This window comes from Dromiciops gliroides, chromosome 4, assembly GCF_019393635.1.
Source record: "Dromiciops gliroides isolate mDroGli1 chromosome 4, mDroGli1.pri, whole genome shotgun sequence".
Classification (NCBI taxonomy): Eukaryota; Metazoa; Chordata; class Mammalia; order Microbiotheria; family Microbiotheriidae; genus Dromiciops; species Dromiciops gliroides.
Genome location: NC_057864.1, coordinates 34,238,783 through 34,252,184, shown reverse-complemented (window position 1 = coordinate 34,252,184; position 13,402 = coordinate 34,238,783). Strand labels below are relative to the sequence as shown.

Sequence of the window (13,402 nt, the reverse complement as noted above, 5' to 3'; positions counted from 1 at the left end):
TTCTTAAAATGCATACAAGGGAGAGCATTCTGAAGGAAACCAATTTTATTGAAATGCAGCTCTTGCTGCATTTTTCAAAACAGCTTCAGCCCCCCCAAAGCCCTAAGCCTTCCCTTCTAATTTCTTTTTTTTTTTTTTGTGAGGCAATGAGGGTTAAGTGACTTGCCCAGGGTCACACAGCTAGTAAGTGTCAAGTGTCTGAGGCCGGATTTGAACTCAGGTCCTCCTGACTTCTGGGCCGGTGCTCTACCCACTGCACCACCCAGCCGCCCCAAGCCTTCCCTTCTTGGAGAGAAATCCCCAGCCTCATTTTTAGGAAGTTGTTTTTTCCTTCTATCAAAGGTAAAATCCACACCTGTGCCTTCTTGCTGCCCCACTGTCCCCTACAATCTGCGGCTGTTGATTGTTTTTTTAAGTGAGGCAATTGGGGTTAAGTGACTTGCCCAGGGTCACACAGCTAGTAAGTGTTAAGTGTCTGAGGCCGGATTTGAACTCAGGTACTCCTGACTCCAGGGCCAGTGCTCTATCCACTGCGCCACCTAGCCGCCCCTGCTGTTGATTTTTGGAACCCAATTCTAGACTTTCCATTTATCCCTTTAAAGTGAATCTTAAGAGATTTCAGCCTTTTGAGGTGTCTGCAGTGCAGTAGTGCCCATCCCCTCATCCTCACCACCCCTCTCTACCCATTATTCAGTCTGCCCCTTTCTGTGCCCTGCTTGTCACCATTCTTCCTGCTGCCTCAGGAGCCTCAGAGCCCCCAGCCCAGGCCTTCCTGAAGGAGGGAGGGCTCTGAGGGTTTCTGGCCTCTCTGTTCCCAGGTCCGCGATCATGGCTCAGTTTGTGTTTGAGAATGACCTGCACTCCCTGCTCCAGCTGGACACGTCAATTGTCAATGCGCCCCCTGCCCGTTGGCAGCGCAAAGCCAAGGAAACTCCTGGGCCTCCCCCTTCCCCAATGCGCACGGCCAACCGCTCACACAGCTCTGGGAAGACGCCGGGCCGGACTCCTGGTGAGTGAGGATGGCTGAGGAGCCAGGCCTGATGGAATGTGTGGAGAAGAGACTTTAGCAGCCTGGCCTGGCTTGGGGGTCATGGGGAGGGGCCAAGCCTTCCAGCCTCTGTCTGTCTTCTCAGGCAAATCTGCTTCTAAGACACAGAGCACCCCCAGTAAGGCAGGAGGAGATCGCTACATTCCCCATCGAAGTGCAGCCCAAATGGAGGTGGCCAGCTTCCTACTGAGCAAGGAGAATCAGCCAGCCAACAACACGCCCACCAAGAAGGTGCGTGCTTGCGTGCGCGGGGGGGGGGGGGGGGGGGGCATGCCGGGAGAAGCTGGGGGGGTGTGCTCCAAGGGCCCCCCCCCCCCCAGCCCTTCGCAGAACTGGGCCTGCCCCTTCCTAACCTTGAGTCCTGCCCTCAGGAGCAGCAGAAAGCCTGGGCCTTGAACCTGAATGGCTTTGATGTGGAAGAAGCTAAGATCCTTCGGCTCAGCGGGAAGCCCCAAAACGCCCCAGAGGGCTATCAGAACAGCCTGCGCGTTCTGTACAGCCAGAAGGCCACCCCAGGCTCCAGCAGGAAGAAGAGCTGCCGCTACATCCCCTCCCTTCCCGACCGAATCCTTGACGCCCCTGAGATCCGCAATGACTACTGTGAGTGGCTCGCAAAGTGGGGGGTGGGGGGCGTTGAGGGCAGGAGGGCTCGGAACCCTGGGTCCAGCTGCCTTCTGCTCTTGGCCTCAGACCTCAACCTCATGGATTGGAGCTGTGGCAACGTGCTGGCCGTGGCTCTGGACACGTCTGTGTACCTGTGGAGCGCAGGCTCAGGGGAGATCCTGCAGCTGCTGCAGACCGAGCGGCCCGGGGACTACGTGTCCTCCGTGGCCTGGATCAAGGAGGGAAACTACCTGGCTGTGGGTACCAGCAACGCAGAGGTTCAGGTGAGGGCTGGAGCTCCTGAGGGGGAGGGGGGCCCTCAGCAAGACAGGGAACCCCTGAACCATTCCCCCCCCCCCCCAAGCAAGGAGCCTGAGGAAGGACCTTTGATTCCCAAACCTGCCTCCCTTCCCTTCCCAGCTGTGGGACGTCCAGCAGCAGAAACGGCTCCGGAACATGAGCAGCCACTCGGCACGTGTGGGCGCGCTGGCCTGGAACAGCTACATCCTCTCCAGGTCTGAGCTGGGCCCTTATCCCTCTTTGAAGGCCCACCCCCCGTCAGGCATGCTCCCTCTATCACTCACAGGCAGACATCATCATGGTCCTTGGTGGGGGTGCAGGGGTGTTTAAACAGATGGGGACCCTTTCCCCCAGGGCCCTTAGCTGTGTCCTCTCCTCCCAGCGGGTCTCGGTCTGGCCACGTCCATCACCATGATGTCCGAGTGGCAGAACACCACGTGGCCACGTTGAGCGGACACAGCCAGGAAGTGTGTGGCCTCCGTTGGGCCCCTGATGGCCGATACCTGGCCAGTGGTGGCAACGACAACTTGGTGAACGTGTGGCCCAGCGCTCCGACCGATGGGGCCTGGGGGCCCCTGCAGACCTTCACTCAGCACGTGGGTGCAGTCAAGGTAAGAGGCCAGGTGGCCCGAGGTGAGACAGTCCAGCCCTAAGGGAGGCGGGCACTCTCCTAACCCCTTCTTTCCTCCCTGCCCTCCCCACTAGGCTGTGGCCTGGTGTCCCTGGCAGTCCAATGTGCTGGCCACTGGAGGCGGCACCAGCGACCGTCACATCCGCATCTGGAACGTCTGCTCAGGAGCATGTCTCAGTGCCGTGGATGCCCAGTCCCAGGTGTGCGCCATCCTCTGGTCCCCACACTACAAAGAACTCATCTCTGGCCATGGCTTTGCCCAGAACCAGCTGGTCATCTGGAAATACCCAAGCATGGCCAAGGTGGCCGAGCTCAAAGGTCACACGGCCCGAGTCCTGAGCTTGACCATGAGCCCTGATGGCTGCACCGTGGCCTCGGCTGCCGCCGATGAGACCCTGCGCCTGTGGCGCTGCTTTGAGCTGGACCCTGCGCAGCGGCGGGAGCGGGAGAAGGCAAGTGCGGCCAAGAGCAGCCTCATCCACCAGGGCATCCGCTGAGGCCGGTCCCAGCTCCCTCCCCTGCCCACTGGGTTTTATTTTTCTAATAAAGACACCTGTCCCCCTGCTGCGATCTCTCCTCTGTCCTGCCCCCCACAGCGACCCCAGCCTGGAGAAAGTGCAGGCTCTCTTCATACACAGGCACTGGCAGTGCCACCCAACTCTGCCCCCTACACACACAGCACACTTCCAAGCCACTGATGTTTCCTGTCACTTTTAATTAAGACACGTGTGAGTGAGCAGCCCCTGTGGGCCATGTTCTCCCTGCCCTGAGCCCCTCCAGCAGCAGGGCAGATGTGGGGTGAGAACCAAGTCCCCGGTGACCAAGGGGAGATTATTGCTGACCTCTTCAGTGTGAGAAAGTTAAAAGGCCATAGGCCTGTGGTTGGGGCCAGCCCTGAGCAGTCCCTTTCCCCAGACAGGTTGGCCCAGGGTGGAGGGGAAGGGGGCATGTCCAGCTCAAGCTGCACTCCCACCCCCAGGGCTGTGCTGTGGCAGAGGGCAAGGGAGCCCCTGTAGTTAGGGGTAAGGTACGGGGAGGGGGGGGGCGGTTGTGGTCCCTGTGTGCCAGCTCGTGGGAAGAGGAGAGGGTCCTGCTCTGTCCCCCTGCTCTAGCCGGGTCCTGTGACCCAGCCGCAGAGACTGAGACGGGATCCGCAGACCCCCTGCCCAAATGTGATGGCTGCCCTCAGTGCAGCCCTGAGGCACTTAGGTGGTGGGTGAGGCCAGCCTGGCTCAGTTCGCCTTGACTTTGGGCACCCCGTTCTGCTGGGCAGCCCTTGGCAGCCGCTTGCCCTTTGTATAGGAGTGATACCAGAAGTTGGAGAAGAGCACAAAGAAGATGGTGCCGTACATCCAGATGAGGTGGATGATCAGAGGGTACTGGTAGTCACAGCTGGGCAGGAAATAATACTGAGAGATGTGCAAGGAAACCAGCACAAACTGGATCTGCAGGGGAGAGAGGGCCAGGCTCAGGACGGGGGTCAGCAGGGAGAGAGGTGGGGTGGGAAATGCAGGGGCTGGGAGGACTGGGAGGCAGGCAGAGAGATGGAGGGATGGAGAGACATGGGGTGGGAGGTGCAGGGAGAGGGCAGGAGAGAGATGGGGGGCGGATAGCTAGATGAGGGCTGGGAAAGGCAGGAGGCTGCAGGGGAGAGGACCCAAGGGGAGCTACTTCTCTCACCAGCTGGATAGCAGTCATGTGCTTTTTCCACCAGAGATAGGGCTGGGCAGCCGGGCCTAAGGCAGACAGCCCATAATAAAGGTACATGACCACATGGACCGAGGAGTTCACCATGGCATGGAAGGAGCCCATTCCTCCTGGGAAGCGGCAGAGAGCAGGGAGACAGGATCAGTGTGAGGTCTGAGTGCTAACTCCCAGCAGCCTCCCCCATCCCATGGCTGTTCTATTCCCCTCCTCACCTGGGGCCACCTTAATGCCCCACCACCAGCTCCAGGGCAGCACCGAGTGATGGAAGACATGCAAGAAAGTCACCTGGCCGTCCTTCTTTCGCAGAATGAAGATTACCTGGAGGGGAAGGGTAGTGGTCAGCGGGGCCAGGCTTTCCCACCCTGCCCCGGGCCAGCCCAGGCCCCAAACACATCAACACTCACCGTGTCCATCAACTCAATGAACTTTGAGAAGAGAAAGAGCCAAGCCACACGGACCATCTGCAAAGTGGAAGGAAGGAGACCCCCCAGTGAGGCCCCCTGGCCAGGTCTGTCTCCCACACTCCAAGGCACTCCAGTTCCACCCCCACCCAGAGTTCAGCTCACCCGAAGGGCCTCAGGGCTCTGGGAATAATCCACAGGGTCACAGCGCCACGTGTAGGTGCTCAGCCAGCCAGACATCAGGAACTTGGGGGAAGGAAGCGGGGGAAGCTGGTCAGAGGGGCCATCTCCCTCCTCTGACAACCCAAGACCCTCGGAGGGCTCTACTGTGCCCACCCTTGCCTTTCACCAAGCTGGATATGCCCCTTTTTGGTCCACTGCGGACAGGGGACGAGGAGAGAGGGACAGCAGGGCAAAATGTGCCCCTCCAGGACAAGGGCCCTTCCCCTCACCTCATAGACTATGTAGAGGGAGAGAGCCACCAGGGAAAAGTTGTACACCACCATGAAGCCTCGAAGCTGGAATGGCTTGCGATTGGCCATCAGCCGGGGCCCCAAGGACAGCACGAAGTAGACATAGGCAATGAGGATGGAGGTCATGAGCAGCGGGGTGTCCATCAAGGGGTAGCCCTGGAGCCGGGGGTCTGTGGGTACACAAACAAGGGATGAGGACCTGGGGGAGCTTGGGGGTGGGGCATGGGGAGAGGTCAGAGGGACTGGCTCACCTGCTGTCTTCATCACCTCATGGTACAAATTCGTTAAGGACTCCATCCTGGCTGGCTGGGCTTCTAGGAAGGAAAGGGAAGGGAGGGGCGAGGGTCAGAAAGGGTCCACAGACATCCCGCTGCCCCATAGGTGGAGGGCTATGAATAAGCTGCCCAGGGATGCCTGGGTCCTCTGGATGACCGAGCTCAAGAAGAGTGGAAACAGCAAATGTGGGGAAGGAAGTAGACGGGAGGCCGGGAGCGCGGAGAGGGGAGGAGAGCCGGTATAGATTCGAGGAACACGAGAAGGGAGCGTGGAGAAGGGCCCAAGCAGGGCCGAGAAGGCAAGGGGCGCCTGGGGTCCTCCTCTTCCCTCCCGGGGCACTCTCCCATTCACCTGCCAGGGAACGGGTGATGCTCTGCGCCCCCCGGCCCCCCCCTCCCCGATCCTTGTCCTTGGTTCCAGGTGCTTACCCCTCCACCCCCCTTCTCGGCTGCTTCCCGGCTCTGCCCTGGCCCAGCCCGGCTCTGCTCTCCCAGGTGCTGGCTCCCTTCTCCCAGGGCTGTAGCCTTCTCCTTCCCACGGCTGGCCGGCCAGCCTGGCCCACCTGCCTCCCTCTCTCTCTCTGTCTCTTTACTCTCCTCTCCCCTCCGCGATCCGGCCCTCACCCACCTCCAGGCGCTCCCCGGGCCGCACTGAGGTGCTCGCGGCCCAGCAGCTGCACCTGTCTGACTAGATCAGGCAGCGGCCCCGCCCTCCACCCTCGCAGGGCGGGTCCAAGGAGGATCCGGGCCACAGGTCAGCCGCTTGTGGGAGCGGTACACGGGGAGCAGGTGGGCGTGGCCCGGGCCCGCCAGGATTGGGAAAGGACTCACTACCCCGGTCCCGGTAGTAGGCCCGGTCGCTGGACCCCTCCCCATCCACATTCCCAACTGGCCAAACAGGCTCTCACCTCAAGGGGGCCTGGCGGGCCGGAAGGGCTGGGAGTTCAGACCGACTGACTAGCTGAGCCCCGGACCTGGCCCCAGCCTGGGGTGACCTGACAAGGGGGCGGCTCGCCCTCGGCCGGGTTAAGTGGGGAGCAGTGAGCCCTTCAATGGGCCCCAGCCCTGAGCAGCTCCCTCTTCCGAGTGGGTGGCAGGAGTCCCTGGCATGTAAGGGGGAGGGGAGCAGCCACCCCCAAATCACCCCTTCCCGGAGGGAGGGGTCCCAACAAGCAGGCAGGAATGTCAGAGGAGGGGCAGCCACCAAGGGGCCCTCCGGAATTCCCTGACTGGCCACTAGCCAGGCCCAGATACACAGAACAAAGACAAACTGAGCCACCAGTGGGCTGTAGAGCTGAGAGTGGGCAGCAGACGCATGCAGGGAACCCATAAAAGATGCAGAAAACCAGATAGAGATGTCTCTCTCTCAAACTCAAACACACACAACACACAGGTAGGGCCATAGCATGCACTGGCTCCCTACTGCCTGAGCCACAAATTTTCACTGGCATTTAAAAAGGCCCTTCACAAGCAGGCTCCGGCCTCTCACTCCACATCTATTGTATGTCTCTCTTCTTCATGCCCTTTAAATCTAACCAACTGGCCTTGGGCTTCCTCATACATGACACTGCATCATCTCCCATCTCCATGCCATTGTAAGCAGCAGTCCCCTATGCCTGGAACACCTTACCTTTCCACCTAAGTCTGAGCTGCCTTCAAGGCTCAGCTCAGTCAGGGGACGGATCCCAGATCTCCACCTGGAAGGGTTATCCATCCGGTCCATCCTCCCAGCTGCTGGTGTCTCTCCCAACCCCCACCAGCCCCCTTAGCTGTCTGAGTTTTGTATTTGTCCGCGTGTATATGGCATCCCTGGGGAGACTGGCAGGTCCCAGAGGGCAGGGACTTTCATGTGCATCTTTGTACATCCTCTGCTCAGCACAGTGCCAGTACAGTACACAGGGCATGCTTAAGGAACCCATGAATTTATTCATGAATGAATGATTCCCAGAGGAAGGGACTGAGAAATCCTTGCATTGGCCTGCACACCCCAACACTGTTGCCCAGCAGAAGGAAAAGGAGAGCCAGGGCAGGCCCCAAACACCCCTGCTGGGCCTCAACCCCAACTGCCTGCCTCATCCCTAATGCCGACAAAGGGAGGAGGGGGTACTCTGCAAGCCTGCGGGTCAAATGGGCTGTTCCCTTCTCAGCCCTCTGGGGCAGGTGCTCAACAAGAACTTGTGGGCAGGACCAACTGATGGCCAGAGGCCAGGGTGCCTAGGCTGGGCTCCCTGGCATTCTGCCAGGCTCAAGCCAGAGCGCCCTCCAACCCCTTCACGCCCCTCCAGAACCCTGCCTCTCTGCCTCCTCCCTCCTCCCCCAGAGTGATAAGGGAGGCAGGAAGGCTGACCCAGCGAGTCCCTGCTGGGAGTCTCAGAGGCCTAGAATGCCGGACAAGGGCTCGCCTCGGCCGTGGGGGCGGGCGCCACCTGAAGGGGAAGTTTGTGTCCCCAGCGGCCTCGGGGCGGGTCCCGGTCCGCTCACTCGCACATGCCCGCGGCGCGGTCCCCGTCCCGGGCTCGCTCTCGCAGTGCCAGTCACGGTCAGGGTCACACTCGCACGCACACGTGCTCCTCCCCACCTGAGTTCGGAGCAGGCCCAGGGCCGCTCCCAGTGGGGAGCCAGGCGGCCCTACCCCACCCCCCACGGCGCCGCCAGCCTCGGGCCCCCTCCCCCTTCTGCCTCGCTACCCTTCCGGCCCGGGCCGGTCGGGGAGAGGGAACACGGGACGGGGAGGACGGGAAGGGGGGGAGGGCGGGAGGAGGGCCCAGCTGGGGCCCCCGGGGGGGAGCGGAGACGGCAGAGGCGGGGGGGGGAAGGGGCACATGGGGAAGGGGAGCCCGATCCCGGTCCCGAGAGAGAGGGGCAGATATGCGGAACCCCGCCCTCCCGCCCCGCGCCTGCCCCCGCGCCGAGCCGCGCCCGGAGCCCGAGCCCCGCCTGCCCCGCCCGGGCCCAGGAACTCACCGGGCCGAGCGAGCGCGCGCAGAACTCCGCGGGGCGGGCGGTGGGACGGCCGGACGGGCAGGGGCCGGGGGCGGGGGTTGGGGGGGCGGAGGCGGACCAGCTACTGGAGGGCCAGGCCGGGGCGAGCAGGAGGGGGGCGCGCCCGGCACCAGGGCCAGGGCCAGGGGAGTCCGTCGGTCAGTCGGTCAGGACGTCCGTCGGTCCGTCCCAGGGCCAGCCCGGCCGCCACTTCCTCCTCCGCCTCCTCCTGCTCCCGGAGCTGCCGCCGACTTTCTGTCACCCCAGGGGGAGGGCGCCGAGGCCGGGCCCGAGGGGCGGGGGCGCCGCTGATTGGGCCGGCCCGGGCCTGGAGGACTGGGAGGGCTGGGAGGGCTGGGAGGGCTGGGAGGGCGGGCCTCGGCTCAGCTCAGCTCAGCCTGGCCAGCCCGGCCCAGCCCAGCCCGGCTCGGCCCGGCCCACCCCGGCCTCGGGGGAGGGGCCTAAGAGGGAAGGGGGTACGATCTTCGCCCGCCCGGAAGCTTTGGCCCAGCACCCCCCCCTCCCCAAGCGGCCCTGCCCCGACGGTTCGGTCCAGCCTACTGCGCTCCCCCTGCCCCCCCACTGACAAGCTCTCGAGTCCGGCCCACCCGACTGGGACCTTCTACGGGCCTGGTTCTTCATCTGTACAACGAGGGCCTCAGACTCCTTGGCCTTCAAGGCTCCTTCCAGTTCTAAGGCCATGATGCCAGCCAGCTGTGATCTGAAACATCTCCAAGGCCAAGGCCAATCCCATATAAACCTCACTCGAAGCTATTCGCATCAGGCTCGGATGGCGCCCAACGTTCTGATACTGTCATGGCGGGGGTTAGGAGTCTCTCGGAGACACTGGGCATGTTTAGCTTGGAGAACACTCGGATGGGACAGAGAGCTAACCCTCATTCTGAGCTGGCCTCAAGCGTGGAAGGAGCTCTCATATTGAGGAGGGAATCTACCTTGTTTCTCTGCACCGCGGGGGACAAAACCGAGAGTTACAGGAGAAGTTTCAGAGTCTTGCTATTAAGAATTTTCCCCACATCTAGAGTGATCCCAGGGGCTGGCTGCCTCAAGAGGTGGTGAGCTCCCCATCCTTGGAGGTCTTCAAGCAGAGGACTAAGAACCACTTGTATATTGCAGCAGGGATTTCTTTTGTGTGGGGGTAAACCTAGATGCTTCTGAGTTCCCTTCCAACTCTCAAATCCAAGGATTCTCAACATCCTGGTCACCTTCTTCAGTAGCCAGAGTTCATCTGAACCTGTACTGCAGGTGTGGTCTGAGCAGAGTAGTTTTCTGAGGCCATTGACACCTTGGCTAGGGACCTGAGGCTTTAGACTAACCCAGAGGAAGGACTAGCCTCCCTTGGTCTCTTGACTGGTATAGCTCTGCTGACTAATGTTAAGCCTGCAGTCAACCAAAACCCTTAAGTTTCCTTCTTTGTTTTGGTCCAGACCTGTAATTTCATTGGCATAGACCTGTAATCTCCACTCCCTGCGTGGAAATTCCCTCTACTGAAGCAGATAGGTAACCATTCTGCAAATAGAAGTGTTAAGAGAGGTTATATTACCAGTAATCAAACACAAGACTTGAATCCAAGTCTTCCTAAAACAAGGACCGGTAGCCACTATTTCATGTTGTCTCTCTGCTGTTGGTTTGGTTTTGTTTTTTTATGTGAATTATTCTCTAGCCTCAGCCACATCTTCCCAATCCACCATTCATTCATTTATTTATCTTTATATTATATTTAGAATTTTATTTTCCCAAATTACATGTAAAATACAAATTTTGACATCAATTTAAAAAAAAAAACTTTGTGTTCCAAATTCTCTTCCCTCCCTCCCTACCCTCTCCCCCCCAAACTCAAGCAATTCAATATTAGCTATACATGAGCAGTCATTCAAAACATTTCCCCATTAGTCAGGTTGTGAAAGAAAACAGACAAAAACAAAACTTCAGATAAAGGAACTAACAAAAAAAATGCTTCAATCTGTATTCAGATACCATTAGTTCTCTCTAGGTAGATGGATTGCATTTTTTCCTAAGACCTTCAGAGTTGTTTTGGATCTTTGCATCTAATCCAATATTTATAGAACTGGTGGATTTTGTTTTAATCAATTACAAGAGTAATAATAGCTACTGTCTATTTGGCACTTTAAGGTTTGACCAGCACTTTACATGTTATTTCATCCAATCCTCACAACCATCCTCTACAGATGAGCAAATGGAAGCTTAACTAGGTGAAGGGACGTGCCCCCAGTCATATAGCTAGTAAGTGTCCCAATTCAGGAGTTGAAATCAAGTCTTCCTGTCTCAAAGCTCAGGATTCCTAAGATATCACCTATTAAAATGAATCTTACCCGAGTATACAGGAGAACAAAAGAATCCAAAAGCCTCACGTTTTAAAACCCCAAGATACAAACTCCTGGGAAAGGACTCTTTATTTGACAAGAACTACTTGAAAGCAGTTTGGCAGAAAATAGGCTTATGCCAACATATTAATTACAATGTACACAATAAGTTTCAAATGAATTTTTGGTCCAGACCTGGGATTTCATTCAGTTTCTAATGAGGAAACTCCCTCTACACAGTTAGTAGGCATCTACTCTTCAACTTGCTATCTGAGAGAGAGATTGAGAGAGAGAGAGAAATTAAGTGTTTGTCCTGGGTCACATAGCCATATGAATCAGAAGTGAGACTTGAATGCAGGCCTTCCTAACCCTGAAGGCAGCTCTCTATCCACCATGCACCTATGTCTCTCACCTCTACCAAATGGATAAAGGAGATGAATATCAAAGGTTCCATCACTTGGGGGCAGCTAGGTGGTGCAGTGGAAAAAGCACCTGCCCTACAATCAGGAGGACCTGAGTTCAAATCTGGCCTCAGACACTTGATACTTACTAGCTGTGTAACCCTGGGCAAGTCACTTAACCCTCATTGCCCCACCAAAAAAAAAAGAAAAAGAAAAAAAAAAGTCCCATCATTTAAAAGTAACAACCCAGAGAAGAATAGAAAGTCATATCCTTCATTAGGGGGAAAGGGATAGAATTCATATTGCCACAAACAAAATCTATCTAGCTAAGATAATTTTTAAAAGTGGGGGTGGGGGAAGAAATATTTTCAACAAATATCTTTGATAAAAGTCTGACCTCCAAAGTTTATAGGGAATTGACACAGATTGATGAGACTAGAACACAAGACTATGGATAAGGGGTTAAATCATATGAACAGTTTTCAAAAGAAGAATTCTAACTATCAACAGCCATATGAAAAAATTCTACAAATCACAAGCAAGGTAAATGCAAGTTAAAATCATTTTGAGGTTTCACCTCACATCCATCAAATCGGCAAAGAGGGTAAGGAGTGGAAACAGTCAATGTTGGTGGGGCATGGGGAAGACAGGCACACTAACATTAGAGTGCTGGACCCAAAGGCAGGAACACCTGAGTTTAAATCCTGCCTTAGACGGTAGCTATTTGATCCTGGGCAAGTCAAATAACCTCTGCTGCAGGACCCTACTTTGTAAAATGTGGATAATAATGCCACCTACTTACAGAGTTATTACAGGGACCAAATGATGATATTTGTAAAGCACTTTGCAAACCTTCAAGCACTACATCAATGGTATTAACATACTTGGTGAAACTGTGAATGGGTCCAACCATTTTAGAAAACAATTTACAATTATGTGGTAAAAGTTACCACACCTGTTTATATCTTTTGATATTGCAATCCCACTACTGAGTTTATACCCTAAGGAAGTCAATCATATAAACAAAAGTGTCACATATGCCAAAACATATAGAGTAACGCTATTTGTAATAACAAAAAAACTGTAACAAACTACATGCCCAATGACTGGGGAGCAGATGAATAATGGTGAAATGTGAGTGTAATGGAATATTATTTCACTCTAAGTAATGATGAATATGAAAAATTCTGAGAAACACAAGAAGGTTCATATGAACTGATGCAGAGGAAAGAAATAAGAATCAGAAGAACAACACATGCAGTGACTACAATTATGTCAAATGAAAGTACCTCCATAGCTAAAGACTAAAAGCTGAGGTCAAATGTAATGGTCAGTGTTGGTTCATTCACCTCTGTTAAGAAATGGTCAAATGCAAATATGGCAATGTTTTATATAACCATACATGTATAACCCATATCTGATTGTTTGCCACCTCAGAGAGGGAGAAGGGGAGGGAGGGAAAGAGGGATAAAAATTGAAACCCAAAACTATAAATAAAAATGTTTATTATTAAAAAAGAGGGGGCAGCTAGGTGGCACAGTGGATAGAACACTGGCCCTGGATTCAGGAGGACCCGAGTTCAAATCCAGCCTCAGACACATAACACTTACTAGCTGTGTGACCCTGGGCAAGTCACAACCCTCATTGCCCTGCCAAAAGCAAGACAAAAACAAAACAAAACAAAGCAAACAAAAAAAGAAATGGTCAAATGAAGAATTTGAAGTTGAGGGCAGACTGTCTTTTGCCTCTTTTTGTATCCCCAACAGAGCACAATGCCTGCCGTATAGTAGGTGCTTAATAAATATTTATTGACATGTTACATTAGTTTTTTGTTTGTTTGTTTGTTTGGTGTTTTTTTTTTTTTTTTTGCGGGGCAATGGGGGTTAAGTGACTTGCCTAGGGTCACACAGCTAGTAAGTGTCAAGTGTCTGAGGTCGAATTTGAACTCAGGTCCTCCTGAATCCAGGGCAGGTGCTTTATCCACTGTGCCACCTAGCTGCCCCCACATTAGTTGTTTTTAACTGAACTGCTTTTGTTTTTTACTCGAGGAGGGGCAATATGGGTTTGTCATTTTCCAGATAGTAACTGATGTGTCAGAACAAAATAAGTGAATACAATTTAATGGAATGGGGAGATTCACTAGAGCTAAATTAGCATTTTCCCCCAGTTAATTGTAGATTGTCATTCATTGGTCATTTTTCCAGCTTGTTCCCTCTACAAGTCAGACCAGTTCCTTTGA

The 13,402-nt window shown here is 55.2% G+C and overlaps 2 protein-coding genes across 3 annotated transcripts in view; one reads left to right on the top strand and one right to left on the bottom strand.

The window, feature by feature from the left end:
• LOC122754564 (thrombopoietin receptor-like) overlaps positions 1–3,168 on the top strand; it is a 35,502-nt gene extending 32,334 nt beyond the window's left edge. The window contains exons 12-18 of the mRNA XM_044003100.1: positions 819–1,009; positions 1,134–1,279; positions 1,420–1,648; positions 1,739–1,935; positions 2,072–2,166; positions 2,334–2,562; positions 2,657–3,168. Of these exons, the coding sequence (XP_043859035.1) occupies positions 819–1,009; positions 1,134–1,279; positions 1,420–1,648; positions 1,739–1,935; positions 2,072–2,166; positions 2,334–2,562; positions 2,657–3,079 (1,510 nt within the window). The 3' untranslated portion in view covers positions 3,080–3,168. The remainder of the gene's footprint in view (positions 1–818; positions 1,010–1,133; positions 1,280–1,419; positions 1,649–1,738; positions 1,936–2,071; positions 2,167–2,333; positions 2,563–2,656) is intronic.
• A 109-nt stretch (positions 3,169–3,277) lies between these two features.
• Positions 3,278–8,691, bottom strand: ELOVL1 (ELOVL fatty acid elongase 1). Of its 2 annotated transcripts, none has more exons than XM_044003630.1 (8): positions 8,403–8,691; positions 5,415–5,477; positions 5,143–5,333; positions 4,856–4,936; positions 4,694–4,750; positions 4,502–4,607; positions 4,263–4,399; positions 3,278–4,027 (listed from the first exon to the last, which is right to left on the bottom strand). In XM_044003630.1, the coding sequence occupies exons 2-8, from the start codon at positions 5,458–5,460 to the stop codon at positions 3,815–3,817; spliced, it is 831 nt and encodes a 276-aa protein (XP_043859565.1). In that variant the 5' UTR covers positions 5,461–5,477; positions 8,403–8,691; the 3' UTR covers positions 3,278–3,814. The 2 variants fall into 2 exon arrangements, with proteins under 2 accessions (XP_043859565.1, XP_043859566.1); XM_044003631.1 differs by lacking the exon at positions 8,403–8,691 and adding an exon at positions 6,067–6,085.
• Between the last annotated feature and the right edge of the window lie 4,711 nt (positions 8,692–13,402).

Excerpts from the sequence above, each read along its gene's own strand:
- ELOVL1 (XM_044003630.1), bottom strand. The coding sequence starts at position 5,460 with ATGGAGTCCTTAACGAATTTGTACCATGAGGTGATGAAGACAGCAG. Across the intron at positions 4,751-4,855 it reads AGAGCCCTGAGGCCCTTCGG|ATGGTCCGTGTGGCTTGGCT; the intron begins GTGAGCTGAACT and ends TCCACTTTGCAG. Across the intron at positions 4,608-4,693 it reads TCATTGAGTTGATGGACACG|GTAATCTTCATTCTGCGAAA; the intron begins GTGAGTGTTGAT and ends CTTCCCCTCCAG.